General features: G+C 46.3%; 1 protein-coding gene across 1 annotated transcript in view; it reads right to left on the bottom strand.

The window, feature by feature from the left end:
• Nucleotides 1-20,459: 20,459 nt before the first annotated feature.
• The window catches only part of LOC138369673 (serine/arginine repetitive matrix protein 1-like), a 49,721-nt gene continuing 47,418 nt past the window's right edge, over nucleotides 20,460-22,762 (bottom strand). Inside the window, exon 5 of the mRNA XM_069333103.1 lies at nucleotides 20,460-20,872. Coding sequence (XP_069189204.1) covers nucleotides 20,460-20,872 — 413 coding nt within the window. The remainder of the gene's footprint in view (nucleotides 20,873-22,762) is intronic.

Raw genomic sequence — 22,762 nt, 5'->3', positions numbered from 1 at the left:
GGATGCAGCTGTAAGGACAAGATGCGATTTCATGGACTGGGAAGCCAGCTTCAGGCGAATTTTCCACTGGTTTTGTCCTGATGGATTCTTTTTGCCTACTCTGTAGGCAGCAATAATGTCTGTTTTGTTTAGAGTGACCTGCAATTCGTTTTTTAAGAGATCCTGAACTATTTCAATACACTTTTCACCTTCACTTTCCACAGGAATATCTTGGGACGACACAATTACAGAGTCAAGCAGCTTTTGCTGATCTTGTTCATCCTGGGTGACGGAACGTTGGGCGGATAATGTACCGATACATGCAGTCATTTTGTTGAGAGCTTCCTCTTGTTTTTTTTGGCTTCATCAGTTTTCAAATGAATGTTTTCCTCACGGAGATTATTCAAGTCATGCTGGAGTTGATCTTGGCTAGCCTTAAAGTTTCTAATATCCTCACGGAGGAGGGTTATTTCTTGTTGTTGTTGATGGAGGTTCGCGCGATTCACTTGATTCTCAGTTTGAAGACTCGAGATGATCGTATTTTGAGCCTCAAGGACTAGGCACAACTTTTTGAACCATTGATTCTCGGGCCAGTTTGGGAAATCTGGTTAGGGACCAGAAGCACTCTTGAATTTCGTAAACTGGGATGTAAGAATGGTAATAGGAGAGGATTGAGTGGATACCGCTCCCTGGCTCAATGGGGTGGAGGGGAGAGCAGCACCGCTGCCACAGGCCCCAGAGCTTCCAAAGGGAGAAACACGATGACTGTCAGTATTTGTCGGGATGGATGCCTTGTTAGGGGCTTTGTTGCTCTTATTTACCTGCACAGTCCTGTTCCTGGGAGACATGATAGGTCGAGAATGGACTGGAGTATATGTTGTGGCGGAAACTTGCGTCAGGCAGCGCGGTGGTGGGCAGAGGCGGGCAGCATGCACTGGTACTCAAAGCCAGAGAGGATTGTTTTGAATTTTGTTTGCGATGGAATGAGTCGATTTGGGTTGGTTACTTTAAATGTGCTATGACATGCTTGGACTCCATGTACTTAGCTGCCTGTGGGTAGTGGTCTACATCATTTGGCGGTAGTTTAAGGGCTGAAATATAGCGTAGAGTGAGGAGCTTAGCGTGCACTCAAGTGTCGGCTGCTGCTCTCGATTGTTTTTGACACACAGTAAGCAACACTGTGTGTAACAGTAAGCACAACCATGTGCAACAGTAAGCACCACTGTGTGCAACAGTAAGCACTGCCGTGTGTAACAGTAAGCACCACTGTGTAACAGTGACACAGTAAGCAATGCCGTGTGTAACAGTAAGCACTACTGTGTGCAACAGTAAGCACCGCCGTGTGTAACAGTAAGCACCACTTTGTAACAGTGACACAGTAAGCAATGCCGTGTGTAACAGTTGTGACGGAAAAATGAAGGAGTGTAGATGTTCGGCAGTCCTCCTAATGGCTGGTGTCAATGCCTATCACATTGAAGAAAAAAAAGATCGACTGCTTGGCTGTTGTCTATGGTAAAGTAAGGGAATACACGCAAAACACATAGTATGAACAATGAAACTTTAATTAAATTGAAAACAAATTAAAAACAAAGACAATTCCTTGGCTATGTACAGTGCAAATAAACAAGTAAAAAAATATAACATAAAAATTAAGAACAAGGGTGACGTTACTCTAGGAATAATATAAAGACAAAATTAAATAAACAGGTGCTGAGAATAAAGCGCTAGCTGAGAAACAATCCACCTAATAGACAGAGCGTATATCAGGTAGTTGTTCACAGCTTGAGAGCATAAGATATTCTAACTTCAATGGCTGGTTCAAGCCCAGACATCGACTTGGTAGAGGGCGCTGAAGTGCACAGGTGCAAGTGTGCAGTCGGAGGGTCACCAATCAGAAGCAGGCAGGCTGGGAATGGCAGTTTGCTGGTTGATGACGGTGGCGAGCCGGCATGGAGGGAGTGTGGAGTAGGGGGGAGTTTAGGGTACGTTTGCCTCCTAGTCAAAACGTTTTGTGCTACTGGTAGACGTATTTTGAAGGTAGCATCTTATTGTTGTATGTATATAAGTAACTTTATGTAGGGAAGAGCAGGCTCAATCTCTCTTGCAAGAGATTATCGTCACAACTCTCCCCCGAAGCCTGCTCTAATGAGTGAAGTTACGTCTTCAGATGGTAGAGTGGTAGGTGTAGCTGCCTCTACCTCAAAGACTGGAGAGGGCGTCTGGTATGATGTTGTCAGAACCCTTGATGTAGAAGATCTCCAGGTTGAAATTCTGCAGATACAAAGCCCATCGTATAAGTCGTTGATTGTTGAATTGGGCTTGCTACAAGAAGCGTAGGGGATTGTGGTCCGAGTAGATGGTGGTAGACCGAGCACCTTGTAGGTAAGATGCAAAGTGCTGTAAGTTCAGGACGATGGAGAGGAGTTCCTTTTCGATAGTGCTGTGGTTTTAACTTGTAACTGTAGTAGCTAACAAGTAGAACGTCCTCGCCTCGTTGTTGCATCAGGACACCCCCGATGCCGGTACCACTGGCGTCGACATGGAGGATGAAAGGCTTCGTGATATCTGGCAAGGCGAGAATGGGATTAGAACAAAGCAGATTTTTAAGTTGTTCAAAAGCAATAGTTTGCTGAATGGTCCAATGATACCGTTGCTTGGGGCGGGTTAAAGTGATCAATGGTGTCACTACCCTTACTAAAATTATTCACAAACCTACGGTAGTAGGAGGCAAGACCAAGGAAGCGCAGGAGCTGTTTCCTGGTGATAGGCTGTGGGTAATGCGGGATGGCTTGAGTGTGTATGTTTATCGGAGCTAGGCTGCCACTCCCTATCACATGACCAAGATAACGCACTTTACCTTTAGCAAAGACGGACTTGCCCAAGTTGATGGAGAGGCCGGCTGTCAGGAGCTTGGCGAACAATCGTTGCAGCTGGAGCAGATGTTCGTTCCAGGTGTTAGTTGCCACAATGATATCATCCAAATAGGCGTAGGTGTTATCTAAGCTAGGGATGACGCGGTTGACAGCTCGCTGGAAGGTGGCAGGGGCATTACATAGTCCAAATGGAAGGCGTTCATATCTGTAAAGGCCAAAAGGAGTGGTGAAGGCAGATATTTCCTTAGCTCGCTCTGTCAAACATACTTGGTAGTATCCCTTGAGTAAGTCTAGTTTGGATAAATACCGAGCATTACCAATGGCGTCAAGGTGTGAGGGAATGAAGATTCCCTCAGCTAGTTTTCCTAGTTTTCTAGATTAGGCTAGTCGCTTTAGGGACTCTAGTCAAGAAGTTTTCAAACTAACATACACTTGTAGTGTGTTGGATGAAAGCTCATGTTAAGGAATATCATTTGAGGCTAGCCAGAAGTCTGTGATTACTCTGTAGAGGGAGTTACAGACTTTTCCTGTTTCCGTGAAAATAGGATGGGAGTTGAGAGTGAGAGGATACTTGACTAAAACCGTTAGAGGTGGTGGGGACAGTGGGGTGATCGTGGCCCCCCCCCCACCATGTGAGACAGGCAGACATTGTCTTTAGGCCTCCCCCTCCTTGTGACGTCACGGGACGCCTGAGGGTGAGGGGCGTCTGTTATTGGTTTAGGCATCTCCGCCTCTAGCTGAGTTTTGGCACGAACAGCTGTTATTGGTGGTGGCACCAGAGAGTGTGCCGGCTTTGTGCTGATTGGTCAAGACAAAGTAGGTGGGGAGATATGGGCATTTTGAGTTCCCCTAGCCTGCCAAATCTTTAGTTTGAGCTGGGCAGCGAGTTGAGAAAGATGTAGATAGGTAGGGGTGGCACTGCCATCTCCAATCCCCTGTTAATTGCTGGGTCATCCCTTGTTACTCATCGTGGATGGCACACCTGCCATCCTGGGATGTGTTAAGGCCCAATTTGCGTGAAATTGGGGCCGATGAGACAAACTAAGAGACAGTAACAGTGTTAACCCATGAGGCAGCTGGCCTCATGGTGTATCAGATTGATCCCTCATCCCTCAGGTCTGAGTATCCTGTCGAGTGTTAATGGACAATGGACAATTGGTGGAATAAGGGCAGTGTAAGTGAGGTGTTATTACAGGCCCTTGTTGGACTTTGAATTCCACCTTGTTAGGTCCGCCATGTGGTGACGCCACTGGCCACCTTGGCCAGCCGCCCAGGGGGGTGGGGGGGGGCCACCCTCCAGGTCACCCGCGCGCCGGCCACCCCAGGTCACCCAGGCCACCCGTGCGCCAAACCCCCCACCCCACCCCGCATGTCAGCTCAGCCCGGGTGGGGTGCTTTGACGTCACGTGCTACCCGTGGCCACCCCCTTAGGGCCACGAGATGGCCACATGTTTTGGCCACTTTCCCTGGACAGCCTAGGGCCACACCTAGTCGACACGAGGAACGAACTGGGTGTTCTACAGCCAGAGTGGTAGTGACCAGGAGAAATGTATGTTGTGTTGAGGATTTAAAGAAGCGTGAGTACAATAATCATTGTGTAACAGTGTCTCAGGGCTAGTGGAAATTCCGGTAAAAGCTGTGTTGTCCCATAGCCCTGCCAGGCTAGGGGAAGCAACTGAGAGACAGCTGTCAGTGGCACGTCCAGGTGACTGGTAGGGCGGTACCTGGAGATGGATGTTGTACACGGGACCACACTGTAGATATATACCTATATATAAGTGTGTAGACTGACTCGGGTATGTAACCGGTCAGTGAAGAGATCAACCATATAAATGATCCAGTTGTCGATTCTATATAATCGTGCAGACTGGATTAAGCCATAGTACAGCATGTTAATTATATCATTGCAGAGATAGGCAGGCCAGTGTTGCTGGGATGGCAGGGGAGACCCTGAGATCTGTGTTGTTAGGGATACAATTTTCTGGTGATATAATTTTCATTGATTATGTGAATGCCATTTCTATGTGTTCATTTGCATGTTTTTATGTACTGTGTTGTGTGGTGAGTCAGTAAATGAGATTGCTGACTGATTGCCTAATGATGTCATTAGCATGTGGGGTATGCTGATGGCATCATTATGCTGTAGGTTTGTGCAGTGTTGTTATCAGGTATGTAATATTACTGCCCTAGGAACGTGTTGAGGCTTTAAGGGGCCTCTTTGATTATTCAGGGGAATTCACAGTACTTAATGAGAGCAAGCAATTGATTTGTTAATTGCCTAATTAAGAGAATTAGTGCCAGCTGTCCGCGTAGCGACGGTGCTTCATATTAACGTAAATTGTCTTGCTGAAGTAGCCCCTTGCAACGGTTGCAAGATAAAGGGGGGCAATAATATTGGTATACTCTTGTTGTTGCACAACCGTGTCATTACTGTGTGGGCACAGTAATTAACGAGTTGCAGTAGCCGCAACCGTATGTGGGCAGTGCATTTATGTTGTATTGCATGCCATTGTAGTGTGACCTATGTAACACTGGGGTTACTTTGTTTCTTTAAGGATTTAAGGATTCAGTGAGTTAATTAAAGGGGGTAATTAACTGGATAAGGGGTGCACACTTATTATTGAGTGAGTGAGAGCTGTTATAGGAGAACAGTATTGAGCTTGAGTGAAATACATTTCGGGTGTATTTAATTGTCCATGTGACAACTAATTGACCACTCTAGCTAATTATGTAATTAGCCTTCTCATCATGAATTTACGTAGTGGGAGAGGATCTGTCAGAGTCTGTCAGTATTTGTGTTAACGTAATTTTCTCGAGACTAATTACCTTTCGGAGGTATAGCAATTAGTGGCTCATGATAAGAACATAAGAACATAAGAACATAAGAACAAGGTAACTGCAGAAGGCCTATTGGCCCATACGAGGCAGCTCCTATTTATAACCACCCAATCCCACTCATATACTTGTCCAACCCGCGCTTGAAACAATCGAGGGACCCCACCTCCACCACCTTACTCGGCAATTGGTTCCACAAATCAACAACCCTGTTACTGAACCAGTATTTACCCAAGTCTTTCCTAAATCTAAACTTATCCAATTTAATATAATTATATGTTTATTGTTTATGATTTGTGTGTAAGAACATAAGAACATAAGAACAAAGGTAACTGCAGAAGGCCCACCGGCCCACACGAGGCCGGTATAATTAGTGGAGTAATTAGCGTCTCGAGTCTTGAGGACTCAGATGACTCGGTAGAGCGAGGTCATGGAGCTAGCATAAATAGTTATATTAATCATATCCTGTGTGAGGACAGTGGATTAAGATGCACACATGTTAATTAGGGGAGTAATTAACTCCTCTCCCGTGAATTCACAGTGTTTGATGAGACTTGCTTAGGCAGTGCGGAGTGAGACGTATTTATGTATGATTAATTATCGGTCCTGGTGACAGTTAATTAATTGCTCTGAGTTAATTAGGGTAATTAACACTCAGTAAAGTAAATTTTGACACAGACTGTTGAGAAGCTACCAAGTTAGGTAGGCTTAGTTAATGTAACTCAAATTGGGATGTAATTAGTGGTCCGTTTGACCTTAATTAAGAATTACTCACTGAATACTTGCAAGGAGTCAAGTGTGATGTAATATAAGAGAGTTTTGAGTTATTGTTAACAAGATGACTTGTGTCAAGAGAGACAAGTTTTAATGATTAACGTAGAGTACCATCATGTTGTTGTCTAAAAGAGACAAGTGTTTGTGATTAATGTAGTACTTTGTTGCTGACTGCTGTGATCAGTCAATTAATGTAATAAGTCACATAATCAATTTTGTAATTGATTGAGGCAATTTCTTTTGTTTATCGTCTGGTGACGAGAGTAGAGTAACTTAGGGATTACTGGAGCTATGTCACAGAATCCCACCTTGCCTGACTTTATTTACTGTTTCAGTGCAACCCCTTGCAGGGGGTTGCAAAGAATGTTCACATTTGTTGTGATAGGGGGAGTCACTGTTGGACTACCTGCCTAGTTACGGGGGTCACTCCTGTTTGCAAGGAGGACCCTTAACCCTTTAACTGCACAACGCGCTTGCAGGCCCAGGCTTCGGGTGCGCAACGGGCCTCCAGGTGTTTTTATTTTTCACGTTCCATTCAAAACTCCCGCGGATACATGGGGTTCACATCAGCTTCCACAGGGCTCTTGTAAACAGACACCATCTTCAAAAAAAAATCATGATCCACATTGCCGGGTGTGGGAGCCTCAGTAGTGAGTGAGCAACCAAGGCTGGCGCTCGCAGCATGAGCGCACAGCACTGCTGTTCAGCATGTGACCACAGCTTCACCTAATAATGTCAATATATGTATATATAACCTGTATTATTTAGCCGTGATACTATTATAGAAGAGCCTGAGTGGGATAATGACTGGGTACAATGTTCAAATATCAGTGATTCAATGCTGTTCACGATGTTCACAGCGCTAGCCACAGCACCACAGCATTATTTCGTCCATCTAGGAATCTTCAAACGACTTTTTAGGTTCTTTTTCAAAATAAACTTGTGGTCAATTATTAATTTACATAAATTAGTGACCAGGATTGGCCCATACGAGGTAGCTGCTATTGGCCCATACGAGGTAGCTGCTATTGGCCCATACGAGGTAGCTGCTATTGGCCCATACGAGGCAGCTGCTATTGGCCCATACGAGGTAGCTGCTATTGGCCCATACGAGGTAGCTGCTATTGGCCCATACGAGGTAGCTGCTATTGGCCCATACGAGGAAGCTGCTATTGGCCCATAGGAGGCAGCAGCTATTGGCCCATACGAGGCAGCTGCTATTGGCCCATACGATTCAGCTGCTATTGGCCCATACGAGGCAGCTGCTATTGGCCAATACGAGGCAGCTGCTATTGGCCCATACGAGGCAGCTGCTATTGGCCCATACGAGGCAGCTGCTATTGGCCGATACGAGGCAGCTCCTATTGGCCAATATGAGCTATTTTGGTGAGGGATGTGACGTCGTAATTGTAGCATCGTCTGCTGTCTGCTGTGTGATTTCTCATGCAGTGTATGATGGCCACTGTACTGTTTGGACACAATACTCGCTTACTTGCATAGTTATAGTAAATAAAACATGTAGATAAGTATATATATCATGTGTAAATAGTGTAATAAAAACAATGACAATATGGTGGGAGGAGCTAAGTTGGCGAGTAAGATGTTGGAGTGAGGGAGGGCCTGTGTGGGTGTGGCTGCTCACACTCACTATGTTCTGAATGTGTTGATGGTAAATGTATATAGTGTGTGACAGTGTATAGTGTGTACATATGTTGTAAATATACATAAATGAACATGAAACATTGGTGTGAATAACTGTATGATGTTGGCGAAGTGAGGGAGGGCTGGCTGGGTGTGGCTGCTCACACTCGCGGTGTTCTGAATGTGTTGATGGTGAATGTATATATATTGTGTGACAGTGTATAGTCTGTAAATAGATTGTATATATACATAAATTAGCATGACACATGGTAAATATGTGCAAGATAACAAGGGGCATAACTGGCCGATCCCTCACAGTGTTAAAGAGAGAACTTGGATAAGCACCTCCAAAGGATACCTGATCAACCAGGCTGTGACTCATACGTCAGGCTGCGAGCAGCCGTGTCCAACAGCCTGGTTGATCAGTCCGGCAACCAGGAGGCCTGGTCGACGACCGGGCCGCGGGGACGCTAAGCCCCGGAAGCACCTCAAGGTAACCTCAAGGTTACTCAAGGTAAGATATGTGTACACAAGTGTCATGCACGCAACAGTGTCCTTGGACAGTACGGATGTTTTACTACCATAATGTAGTGTACGTGTTCATTATACATAGGATTAGCACATAAAAACAAATAAAATGTATTTGGAACTGTGCGCAAAAAATGAACAAAAATATATTCGCGGCAACTCGCGCGCCCCGCCCCGGCCGCCCCACCAGCATACTGTTCTGGCGCACGGGGAATGATGACGTCACGCCCCACCTTTCGGACCCCATAGCAGCCAAAGTAAGTACAATTTCGAACTTCCGTTGCTATACCCATATACAGAGAGGGGTTTTTGACACTTTCAGAAGAAAAAAGAACTTTTTACCGAGGTTTCATTTCCTGCGCACTGGGGGGGGGGGGTGTCATATTTATAGGCCTCGCAGTTAAAGGGTTAAGCTTGTGATTAGAGTATATGTTACTGTGAAGCCGTGACAATATTGATTGCAAGCTTGTGCCATCAGTGGGCATCCGTCATTGTTCAGTTATTTCACTGGTCAGCCCGAAGTGTCAGCAAGATGGAGACTCCTGTCATTTCTCGAGGGGCTGCTGAATAGCTGTGTTGAAATGCCACTGGATGGACATTAAAGTAATAAGGCGCACTCTGTGGTGTAACGTAGTCTGTAATTTTTTTTTGATTTGCAATATTGCGTCATCAGTGGGCACACCTGTGTTCAGGTTTGTTCAGAATGCAGCCGCACAGCAAGGGTTGCTATTTAGCTGTTTGTTATCGTGCCACTGGATGGACATTAACGTAATGTAAACTCGGTAATGTAGTAGTTTAGTCTCTTGTTATTAATAAATTGTTATGTTATAGAAAACGGTTTTTGAAGTCAACCCTTCAACCATTCTTTTCCACCCATGTTCTGCTTTATACGATTGAATGTTGAGATGATCTTTCGATATGACGGCTGTCATTGGGAATTCGAATTCCAATTCATAGCGGCACATCAAATATAAATATTTGATTGTGAGAACCCGTCGGTTACCCTTTATTAGTTTTAACGTCCTGTTTAACTAGGAGGAACCAGCGGCCTATTGTGGACAGGTTTTCACCCCTAGTGGTGGAGGCCTGGCGGTTTGCTCCCGCTTTTCCTTTTTCTATTGGACTCATGCTTAACTGCTGTGAGCAGCCTTTAAACTTGTAGTCCATCTCCTAAGGGAGGTAGGCGTAGAAAAAAATCTCACATCTGGCGCCCAACGTGGGGCTATGCAACTTGGGTTCAAGCCCATGAAGTGCAGTCTCATTGATTTTTAAAGTAACATAAGATATCGTTGCAGATCATTGTGGAATAGTATTGTTGGAGGTATGTTTTGTGCACGGTTGTCACACTTAGGTACACACACACTGTATGAAAGAGGTATTTCATGGTAGATATGGGGAAATCTGTCTGGCTTTTCGTGGCTGCTAGCTAGTGGACATTGACACACTCATGGGTGAGGGGTGTCAGCTCAGCAGCAGGTGTCGTGGACACCAAGCCAGCGTGCAACAATGGTTGCAAAGGTGCACTCAGGATCTGCCTGAGGTGCAAGACACCATCTACCTTAGGGTAGACGAAGCTTCTAGAAGTGACCTCAAGCGTGAGAGCTCTCATTGGACGACAATGTAGTTGTTAAGGGTGTCATAGGAGTGTAGTTGTTATTACACAGATGGATCTTAGTGGGAGGTCGCGCCACCAGCTAAGGATCCAAGTAGACTTCTTTAGAAAGGGGAGTAATTCATCTGTTGTTAGATAGGTGATGGAATTTCTTGCCAGAGTGGGGAATGTACAACCCCAGGAAGAATTCATGGTAGTCACTAGAGAGGTTGAGCAGAGGCTCCCGTTTTCAGAGGTGACAGCAAGGCCGAGTTCGAGCCTGATGGTGAGAGTGCAGCAAGTCAGTGCTGGCTCAAGTGCAGATTGCAAGGAGGCAATCTCACACAGGGAAGGGAAGCCAAACCCACCCTAGTGCACTTAACCCGGTGACAAGGTATGAAGGTAAAGATGCCTAGCTTGGCAGCACTGAGAAAGACGATTCGATGGATGCATACATCGATCGCCTTTTGAAGAAAGGTTGCCAAAGCAAGATGGCAAAGGTAATTTTGGGCTGGTGATTTTCCATGGTTCAGATCCCCAGCAGCATAATGAGTTTGTTCTTTAAGGATTGCCTTGGTAAAGGGTTATAGTAGATCTGCAGAGGGAATGCTGATCACATTCCAAGTTATGTCCAGGTAGAAACGGACAAGGGAGTTTGACAGATGTCAAAAGTTTTGCTCGAGTCTTTGTTAAAGTAGCGAGACCTAGGAAAGCAAGGGAGAGACTCCAAGTTCAGTAGGGTGAGTGTAGATACTTGTAGAAGAGGGTTTTCTCCCAGATAGTTCAGTCGGTAGAGCAAGACCGGCTGGTGTTGGGCAGTTGGACAGTGAGAGTGATCCTGTGAACTTGTTGCTATGTCAGGTGGAGAACTGACAGTAAGTCCCTATAGGCTGAGGGGAGTTAAGAAGTGCTTCACCGGTAAGGCCACACCAATGTGTTGCACATGTGTCCAGTATGACACAGACCGAGGATGGAAATGGGAGGTTCAGTGATGGAAATGGTTGCGAGGTGTTGAACCGGCCAGGACCAGAGCTGGAGCCGAACATGTTGCCACTCCAAGGTCGGGCAGCACCACCAAGGGTGACCCGGTGGTAGTGCACAGAGACCCTCAGGCCAGAGACGTATAGGAAACAGAGTTTCACACTCCACCACTTGTTTAGCTAGTACACCTGTTGGGCAGGTGTGTGCAGAAAAACTAGCTGGTGTTTTGAATGTATTTTCCTTGCAGGAAAATATATTCTTTAGTGGGAGGTAGTGTGAGAGAATGAAGATTCCCTCAGCTAGTTTCCTAGATTAGGCTAGTCGCTCTAAGGACTCTAGTCAAGAAGTTTTCAAACTAACATACACTTGTGGGGTGTTGGATGAAAGCTCATGTTAAGGACTATCATTTGAGACTAGCCAGAAGTCTGTGATTACTCTGTAGAGGGAGTTACAGACTTTTCCTGTTTCCATGAAAATAGGATGGGAGTTGCGAGTGAGTGGTGGGAGAGGATACTTTACTAAAACCGTTAGAGGTGGTTGGGACAGTGGGGTGAACGTTGCCCCCCCCCCCCACACCATGTGAGACAGGCAGACATTGTCCTTAGGCCTCCCCCTCCTTGTGACGTCACGGGACGCCTGAGGGTGAGGGGCGCCTGTTATTGGTTTAGGCATCTCCGCCTCTAGCTGAGTTTTGATGCGAACAGCTTATTGGTGGCGGCACCAGAGAGTGTGCCGGCTTTGTGCTGATTGGTCGAGACAAAGTAGGGGGGGAGATATGGGCATTTTAAGTTCCCCCTAGCCTGCCAAATCTTTAGTTTGAGCTGGGCAGCGAGTTGAGAAAGACAAAGCTGGGTGGGGGTGGCGCTGCCACCTCCACCCCCCCCCCATTAATCACTGTGTCATCCCTTGTTACTCACCGTGGATGGCACTCCTGCCATCCAGGGTTGTGTCAAGGCCCAATTTGCGTGAAATTGGGGTTGATAAGACAAACTAAGAGACAGTAACTGTGTTAACCCATGAGGCAGCTGGCCTCATGGTGTATCAGATTGATCCCTCATCCCTCGGGTCTGAGTATCCTGTCGAGTGTTAATGGACAATGGACAATTGGTGGAATAAGGGCAGTGTAAGTGAGGTGTTATTACAGGCCCCTGTTGGACTTTGAATTCCACCTTGTTAGGTCCGCCATGTGGTGACGCTGCCGGCTACCTTGGCCAGCCGCCCGGGGGGGGTCACCCTCCAAGTCACCCGCACCGGCCACCCCAGGCCACCTGCGCGCCAAACCCCCCACCCCACCCAGCGTCTCAGCTCAGCCCGGGTGGGGTGCTGTGAGGTCATGCGCTACCCGTGGCTACCCCCTTGCGTCCTCCTCGTGGCCCTATGTTTTGGCCACATGCTTTGGCCACTTTCTCTGGACAGCCTAGGGCCACACATAGTCGACACGAGGAGCGAACTGGGTGTTCTACAGCCAGAGTGGTAGTGACCAGGGAAATGTATGTTGTGTTGAGGATTTAAAGAAACGTGAGTACAATAATCATTGTGTAACAGTGTCTCAGGACTAGTGGAAATTCCGGTAAAAGCTGTGCTGTCCCATAGCCCTGCCAGGCTAGGGAAACAGCTGTGAGACAGCTGTCAGTGACTGGTGACTGGTAGGGCGGTACCTGGAGATGGATGTTGTACACGGGACCACACTGTAGATATATACCTATATATAAGTGTGTAGACTGACTCGGGTATGTAACCGGTCAGTGTAGAGATCAACCATATAAATGATCCAGTTGTCGATTCTATATAATCGTATATAATAATATATATAATTAGTATATAATCTATATAATTAAGGGAAGGATAACCCTGATTTTAAACCTCCGCTGCCTTGCGGCCATACCCTTTTTTGGGAAAGGCTTCAGGAGTCAACCTCGAGGAAAAATCCGGAGTTGGAGCCCCTAAGGCAGTTCGTTGTTGACGTCGACCTCGTTCTGGCAGCTCCTGCGATGTTCCTGGAACCATGTGTATTGGCATTTGCCTTTCTATTGGATAATTTCAGCAACGTGGAGAGGGGGGACCTGCTGCCTGCAGGGGTAACAGCTTCTCCTCCATATCTACCTACCCAGGCTTTGGGCCCTGGAGAGGACACTCCAGCTTCGCCTCACAGCGTCGAACCAACACGGGAAGCGACAGTCTACCGGTTTTAAGTCTTCTGCTCGATTGGCGAAGAGTGTGATGCCAGGGGTTGCTTCCGACGGAGGGAGGGGTCATCGCGCCCCACTGGGCAGCTACCGCCCGCCTCAAGCTGGGCAAACCCAAGCCAATAAGGTGTTGCCTCGCCACGGTCCATTAACCTCACTGTGTGCGTGGGGTTTAGGGTGAAAACCGACAAGCGGCCCGACAACTTTGCACCAAGCAATACCAAGCCAAAGAAAAAAATATCAACTGCCCTAAAGCTGGGCTCATGGAACATCAGGACACTGACACCAGGTTTCTCTGACGACCTGCAAGAAATCAATGACGCCCGAAAAACATCAATCATCGATAGGGAGCTGAGCAAGCTGCAGATGGATATTGTTACTCTCCAAGAGACCAGGCTCCCAGGATCAGGATCTGTGAGAGAGAAGACCTTCTCTTTCTTCTGGCAAGGAAAACCTCCAGATGAGACCAGAGAACATGGTGTGGGATTTGCCATTAGGAATGCACTGTTGTGACTCATTATGCCACCGATGGGGGAAACCGAACGAATTCTGTCTCTGCAACTGCACTCCCAAACAGGACCAGTCAATGTAATTAGTGCATATGCACCAACCCTGACTTCTCCAGCAGAGGCAAAGGAAAAATTCTACGATGACCTCAACAGAGTCATAGCGAGAATCCCTGTAAAGGAGCCACTGTTCATCCTCGGCGACTTTAACGCCAGAGTGGGTGCCGAGCACAACATTTGGCCCACTTGTCTGGGTCAATTCGGCATAGGGAGGATGAATGAGAACGGACAACGTCTGCTAGAACTCTGCTGCCTTCATGGTCTTTGTGTCACCAACACGTTCTTCGGCACAAAGCCTCAACACCGAGTATCTTGGAGACACCCCAGATCCAAGCACTGGCACCAGCTTGACCTAATTCTTACCAGGCGTGCAAGTCTACCCAGCGTCAAGATTACGCGTAGTTACCAGAGTGCTGTCTGTGACACCGACCACTCCCTGGTATGTAGCAGGGTCAAGATGCAACCAAAGAAGATTCATCACTCGAAAAAGGCGGGCAGACCTCACATCGACACCACCAAGACCCCGCAACCAGGACAAGGTGGAAGATTTTGCACGCGTGCTCGAGGAAGCTCTCCCTGGCCCAGCTGGGGTCACTGCCTGTAAAAGATGGGAGCACTTCAGAGACGCTGTGTTCAACACTGCCATTTCCACCTTTGGCAAGAAGACCAGGAGGTCGGCAGACTGATTCGAGGTTCACTCGGAAGAGATGACACCTGTCATCGAAGAGAAGAGAAACGCCTTGGCAGCCTACAAAGCCTGCCCAAGTCAGCGCAACTTACAGATCCTTCGGGCCGTCCGCTGCAAAGTGCAGCAGAGCGCCAGGCGATGTGCCAACAACTATTGGCTCCAACTCTGCTCCCAGATACAGACTGCAGCGGATACAGGCAATGTAAGGGGAATGTATGATGGCATCAAGCAGGCCCTCGCCCCAATCCAGAGGAAGACCGCTCCTCTGAAATCTGCCACTGGCGAGGTGATTCAGGACCAGACACTGCAGCTGAAGCGCTGGGTCGAGCACTACTCTGAGCTATACACCCAGGACAATGTGGTCACCGAAGACGCCCTGAGCGCCATTGAATGTCTGCCTGTGTTAATGGAGCTCGACAGTGAACCGACCCTGGAAGAACTCAGCGATGCCCTAGACTCCCTTGCTTCTGGTAAAACTCGTGGCAAAGATGGAATTCCTGCTGAGACCTTGAAGTGCTGCAGAGGTAGCCTTCTCATGGAGTTGCATGAAATTCTCTGCCTCTGCTGGGAAGGAAGAGTGGTGCCACAGGACATGAGGGATGTCAACATTGTCATGCTGTATAAGAATAAAGGTGACAGGGGCGACTGCAACAACTACCGTGGAATCTCTCTCCTCAGTATTGTCGGAAAGCTGTTTGCTCGAGTCGCATTGAAGAGGCTCCAAGTACTTGCAGAGAGAGTCTATCCAGAATCACAATGCGGATTCAGAGCTGGCAGGTCCACCATCGACATGGTCTTTTCCCTCAGACAACTGCAGAAGAAATGCAGGGAACAGAAGCAGCCACTCTTCGTAGCCTTCACAGATCTGACGAAGGCCTTTGACCTCGTCAGCAGGGATGGCCTGTTCAAGATCCTCCCCAAGATCGGATGCCCACCCAGGCTCCTCAGCATCATCAGATCTTTCCATGAGAACATGAGGGGCACCGTGGTCTTTGATGGCCTAACATCAGATGCCTTTGACATCCAAAGTGGAGTAAAGCAGGGCTGCGTACTGGCTCCAACCCTATTCGGGATTTTTTTCGCAGTTATGCTGCGGCATGCCTTCGGATTTGTCACGGAAGGTATTTACCTCCAAACCAGGTCGGATGGAAAGCTCTTTAACCCCGCCAAACTGAGAGCCAAGACGAAGATTCGGCTGAGGTGTCTACGCGACTTCCTTTTTGCCGATGACGCAGCAGTCACTGCCCACTCAGCTGAAGACCTCCAACGCCTCATAACCCACTTCAGCGAGGCCTCTCAGGCTTTCGGACTCACCATCAGTCTGAATAAAACACAAGTCATGGGACAAGGAGTGGACTCCCCACCTGACATCGGCATCTCTGATTCCAAACTGGAAGTCGTTTACGACTTCGTGTACCTGGGTTCCACAATCTCTGACTCCCTCTCTCTTGATACGGAGCTAAACAAACGCATCGGTAAGGCATCTACTACCATGTCCAGACTGACAGAGAGTGTGGGCCAACAATAGGCTAACTGAGTATACTAAGATTCAGGTTTACAGAGCCTGTGTCCTGAGCACTCTCCTTTATGGCAGAGAGTCTTGGACACTCCGCGCCCATCAGGAAATAATACAGCTGAATGCCTACCACATGCGCTGCCTTCGACACATCTTGGACATCACCTGGCAGGACAAGGTGACAAACAACAACGTCTTTGGCAGAGCAAGAATCACCAGCATGTACACAATGCCGAAACAGAGAGGAATGCGCTGGCTCGGGCACGTTGTGCGAATGGGCGACGGCAGGATCCCCAAGGATCTCCTGTACGGAGAGCTGATGCAAGGAAAGCGTCCAACAGGCAAGCCCCAGCTACGGTACAAAGACGTATGCAAGAGGGACCTGAAAGCCATGGACGTCGATCTTGCTATATGGGAGACACTGGCTGCAGACCGTTCAGCCTGGAGGCAGTCTGTTCAAAGAGGTCGCTCCAAGTTCGAGGAGTCACTTGCCAAGGAATCGGAGGCAAAGAGACAGAGAAGGAAAGCCGGTAGCCAGGAAGACAGACCAGAATCGGACTTCGTTTGTGCTCGGTGTGGGATGGACTGCCACTCTCGGATTGGCGTCATCAGTCACACCAGACGCTGCACCAGGATTGACAACTAGGGCACAACTCCATAGTCTCCCGAGACTGAAGGATGCCCACTATATAATCATGCAGACTGGATTAAGCCATAGTACAGCATGTTAATTATATCATTGCAGAGGTAGGCAGGCCAGTGTTGCAGGGATGTCAGTGGAGACCCTGAGGTCTGTGTATTTAGGGATACAATTTTCTGGTGATATAATTTTCATTGATTATGTGAATGCCATTTCTATGTATTCATTTGCATGTTTTTATGTACAGTGTTGTGTGGTGAGTCAGTAGATGAGATTGCTGACTGATTGCCTAATGATGTCATTAGCATGTGGGGTATGCTGACGGCATCATTATGCTGTAGGTTTGTGCAGTGTTGTTATCAGGTATACAATATTACTGCTCAAGGAACTGTGTTGAGGCTTTAAGGGGCGTCTTTGATTATTCAGGAGAATTCACAGTACTTAATGAGAGCAAGCAATTGATTTGTTAATTGCCTAATTAAGAGAATTAGTGCCAGCTGTCCGCGTAGCGACGATGCTTCATATTAACGTAAATTGTCTTGCTGAAGTAGCCCCTTGCAACGGTTGCAAGATAAGGGGGGCAGTAATATTGGTATACTCTTGTTGTTGCACAACCATGTGTCATTACTGTGTGGGCACAGTAATTAACGAGTTGCAGTAGCCGCAACCGTATGTGGCCAGTGCATTTATGTTGTTGCATGCCATTGTAGTGTGACCTATGTAATACTGGGGTTACTTTGTTTCTTTAAGTTGTGTTGAGGACTTAAGGATTCAGTGAGTTAATTAAAGGGGGTAAATAACTGGATAAGGGGTGCACACTTATTGTTGAGTGAGTGAGAGCTGTTATAGGAGAACAGTGTTGAGCTTGAGTGAAATACGTTTCGAGTGTAATTAATAGTCCGTGTGACAACTAATTGACCACTCTAGCTAATTATGTAATTAGCCTTCTCATCATGAATTCACGTAGTGGGAGAGGATCTGTCAGAGTCTGTCAGTATTTGTGTTAACGTAATTTGCTCGAGACTAATTACCTTTCGGGGGTATAGCAATTAGTGGCTCATGATAATTAGTGGAGTAATTAACGTCTGGAGTCTTGAGGACTCAGATGACTCGGTAAAGCGAGGTCATGGAGCTAGCATAAATCGTTATATTAATCATATCCTGTCTGAGGACAGTGGATTAAGATGCACACATGTTAATTAGGGGAGTAATTAACTCCTCTCCCGTGAATTCACAGTGTTTGATGAGACCTGCTTAGGCAGTGCGGAGTGAGACGTATTTATGTATGATTAATTATCGGTCCTGGTGACAGTTAATTAATTCCTCGGAGATAATTAGGGTAATTAACACTCAGTAAAGTAAATTTTGACACAGACTGTTGAGAAGCTACCAAGTTAGGGTAGGCTTAGTTAACGTAACTCAAATGGGGATGTAATTAGTGGTCAGTTTGACCTTAATTAAGAATTACTCACTGAATACTTGCAAGGAGTCAAGTGTGATGTAATATAAGAGAGTTTTGAGTTATTGTTAACAAGATGACTTGTGTTAAGAGAGACAAGTGTTAATGATTAACGTAGAGTACCATCATGTTGTTGTCTAAGAGAGACAAGTGTTTGTGATTGACTACGTTCAAGAGAACCCTGTGAAGCAGGATGATAGGGGCTGGACAATACCTGTGTGATGTTGAACTCTTCCAGTGTCTTCTTGAAGAGATCACTGGTGAAGTTGGTGCCACAGTCACTTTGTACCTCTCTTAGCAATCCATACTGGGTGAAGATCTTCAATAGTTGTTTCACCACAGTAGCAGCCGTAATGTTCTTTACTGGAACTGCTATAGGGAATCTGGTGATAGGACACAGGAGTTAGTATATAGGCGTTGCCAGAACTGGTCCGGAGTAAAGGACCAACACAATCTATGATGAGTCTGTGGAAAGGTTCCGGAGGCACCTGGATAGGAGTCAATGGAGCCTGGGGAATTGAAATGTTAGGTTAACCTGCCATCCGACATGTATGACACTGTTGCACGTAACCTTTGACGTCTTTAACCATACCTGGCCAGTAGTAGTCTTGTCTGATTCCGTGATAGGTTTTGTTAAAACCATAGTGAGAAAATGCTTCGTGGGCCAGGTGTAGAATATCAGGCCGTAGGCTGGTGGGAACTACTAGTTGGTCTACATTAGCTCAATCGTCGTCCTCCGTCAGCTTACTGGGTCTGTACCTGCGGTAGAGCAACTCATTCTCTAAGAAGAACCCAGGGATACTGTCAGGTTGAGTCTCAGCCTGGAAGAATAATGGTGTTAATGATTGATCTTCCCTCTGTAACTTACGGAACTCCAACCTAGTAAGATTCAGTGGTAGATTCTGATGGTCTTGAGGGACAGCGGTTGCAGTAGAGTCAGCTGGTTGCGGGCGTGCAGCTTGTGCACGGGTGGTCACCAAAACCGGAAGAGAAATTTCATCACTTTCTTGGACCTCTGCTGAAACATACTTAAAGATGGGATTGTCCACTACAGAGTTACACACCTGTGGTTTGTCCATGATGATCAGGTTGGACGGTTGCCGGTCTTCTGCCAAGTCGTTGCCCAGGGGAAGTTGCACTCCAGACATGGGAAAAGGCTTTTCCCTGATGGCGACTTGGACTTCACCGGTCACAAAAGGACAATCCAGGTGGACTCTGGCGAGTGGATACGGAGTGGTAGCAGTGAGGTCAGTGATAAGGACGGTTTCCCCGGTGAAGGTGATGTTAGGCACCGTTGATTTCAATATTATTGACTGAAGAGCCGCTGTGTCCCTCAAGATCTTCAATTTGAAACGTCCCTCCGAATCTGTACTGCTGGCAGAGACAGTTCCAGGATACAGGTTTTTGCTGAAGAGATAAAGATCATTAACAGGAACACCAACATTCATCACAGGCTTATCTGACTTAGGAGGAGTCGGTTTGGGTTTAGAAGTTTCATTGCCTTTGTATTGAACTTTTCCACATTTATCTATGGCATGTCCATAGAGTTTGCAATACTTACAATACAATTGAGAGCTCGCTTGATCTGTACTCACTTTATCATAACTATACCAAGACTTCTTACTGGAAGGTGGTTCTGGTGTTAGCCGGTGGATGAGGCTGTAGGTGTCAGCCGATTTCGCTCATCTTATGTAGTCGGTTTCTTCTTTGTCTGCTAAATATAAACGGACGGAAGGGGGAACACGTCTCAAGAATTCCTCAACTAGCATGAGGTTGACGAGTTCTGAAAATGTAGAGACATGTGCTGCTTCCAGCCATTTCATGAAATATCTATTCTTTGTACAGTATTGGCAAATTCTAGAAAGGTGGTGGCACTTGCCTGTAGATAATCACGGAATTTTCGTCTGTAGCTTTCGGTGGAGAGAAGGTAGGCGTCCAAAACTGCTTGCTTCAGGGTCTGGTAGTCATCTCAGACGCTAGGGTACTGAGAGTAACTGCAGCTCTACCTGTGAGATGCACTCTGAGAAGGGTAGACCATTGATCTGCAGGCCAGATCAGATAAAAAAAACTAAGTTTTTAGCTAGGGTCTCAAAAGTGGTGAAAAATACATCGATCTCTGTCTCAACAAATGGTGGCATTAACTTACTTGCATGGGAGACATTGAAACTTACGGGAAGACTAGCTGTAGCTTGTTGGCTACAGCTAGTCTTCTGTAGTTGTAGCTTGAGTGTGGTGTGTAGTTTCCAACGCGAGTTTTTGTCGACGATATTCGAGAGCACGATCAGCTTGCTGTTTACTGTACTCCCGTTGTATCTCCAGATCACGTTTTCTTGCTTCAAGCTGCTCCCTCTCCCTCTCACGGAGTAAGGTTACCTCTTGTTCCCTTTCTTCTCTCCTGAAGGCAGCCTCTTCCTTCTTTAGGGACATCTCGCGTTCCCTTTCTTCTTTCCTTAGGGCTGCCTCGCGTTCTTGTTCTTTCCTTAGGGCTGCCTCGCGTTCTTGTTCTTTCCTTAGGGCCGCCTCGCGTTCACTTATTCGGAGAGCTTCTTTTTGTTGTTGTCGCTCAATGTTTGCTAGTTCGAGCTTCAATTTTATAGCTGCCAGAGCATGTTTATCTGCAATAGAATAATTTTTGTGAGTTTCAGAGTCAATCTTCCCTTCATCTAAGATGTGATCCAATATTAAATTGTGCAAGTCATTTTTGTTGGCTCCATGGGGAACATCTAGTTGATACTCATGTGGAAGAGTTTGTAATTCGGTCTTCTTGGCACGAATTATATTCCCAATTTCACCTGCTGGATCGTTACGAAAAGCTTGGAAACGAAACATGTTGAAAAATAGCAAATAAATGTACAACGAATATACTTGTGATATGGAAGTGTCAGTAACAGGATAACGTGGCAACTGGTAACTATCCTGTGGAATTTTAATCGTTAACAATTAACGTTAATTTTAGTAGGGTAAATGATTAGTCAATCAAAAGCGCAGGAAATCTTGTACCCGGTACTCAATGTAAGAGAATAAGGGCAAGAAAATCCTACTAAATAAGTGAAACCGATAGTTTCTAAAACAAATGAAACATTTAATTGTTTCAAAAGTGAATAAGGTAGTCCAAGAATGTAGGCATACCTTGCCGAGTCTCAATTGGACAGAAGCAAGGGTTTTCCCACTAAATGAAATATGATACTTACAGAATTAGCGAACGTTGTGCTCTGCAAAAGGAAAGCTAATTCCCTACCTAAGTAAATATCATCATCTCTGACCGACGTGTAGGGGTGCGAGTGTCAACTGGTGACGAAAACTGCTGTTGAGGTCCCAACTCAGCAACGTAGTCCATGCTAGAGGAACTATGGCCCTCTGTATCCTCCTCCGGTCGGATTGCAGAAGATAGGGTGCTTTGACCCGAAGACAAATCAAAGTACCAGGGTACCAAAATGATGATCTGTCGGAATGTGAGAAATATCCTAGGGACAAAAGGTGGAAAACACAAGTAATAACACTGAGGGAGGGATGACCAATTAAGAAAATGACTGAGGCCTACAGTCACCACGTAATCCAAAGTTATCCAACACTCACAATATGCTACTCTCGGAATGCACAATACACACAGCACCATATAAATATTAAAACTAGTGAAAATATTGAAAAGCAACTGTATCAAAGCCAAGTACACTTACCACAAATTGACGTTCTGGTACTAGTACCCGAGTGAAGATCCCCGACAGGCCCCCATTTAATGATTTAATGTGACGGAAAAATGAAGGAGTGTAGATGTTCGGCAGTCCTCCTAATGGCTGGTGTCAATGCCTATCACATTAAAGAAAAAAAAGATCGACTGCTTGGCTGTTGTCTATGGTAAAGTAAGGGAATACACGCAAAACACATAGTATGAACAATGAAACTTTAATTAAATTGAAAGCAAATTAAAAACAAAGACAATTCCTTGGCTATGTACAATGCAAACAAACAAGTCAAAAAATATAACATAAAAATTAAGAACAAGGGTGACGTTACTCGAGGAATAATATAAAGACAAAATGAAATAAACAGGTGCTGAGAATAAAGTGCTAGCTGAGACACATCCACCTGATAGACAGAGCGTATATCAGGTTGTTGTTCACAGCTTGAGAGCACAAGATATTCTAACTTCAATGGCTGGTTCAAGCCCAGACATCGACTTGGAAGAGGGCGCTGAGGTGCAGAGGTGCAGGTGTGCAGTCGGCAGGTCACCAATCAGAAGCAGGCAGGCTGGGAATGGTAGTTTGCTGGTTGATGACAGTGGCGAGCCGGCATGGAGGGAGTGTGGAGTAGGGGGGAGTTTAGGATACGTTTGCCTCCTGGTCAAAACGTTTTGTGCTACTGGTAGACGTATCTTGAAGGTAGCATCTTAGTGTTGTATGTATATAATTAACTTTATGTAGGGAAGAGCAGGCTCAATCTCTCTTGAAAGAGATTATCTTCACACAGTAAAAACCACCGTGTGCTACAGTAAACACCACTGTGTG

The sequence above is a fragment of the Procambarus clarkii genome, chromosome 29 (assembly GCF_040958095.1).
Source record: "Procambarus clarkii isolate CNS0578487 chromosome 29, FALCON_Pclarkii_2.0, whole genome shotgun sequence".
NCBI classification, from domain to species: Eukaryota; Metazoa; Arthropoda; class Malacostraca; order Decapoda; family Cambaridae; genus Procambarus; species Procambarus clarkii.
Note: the sequence above shows the minus strand (reverse complement) of the source record. Positions and strands in the feature narration are given on the sequence as shown.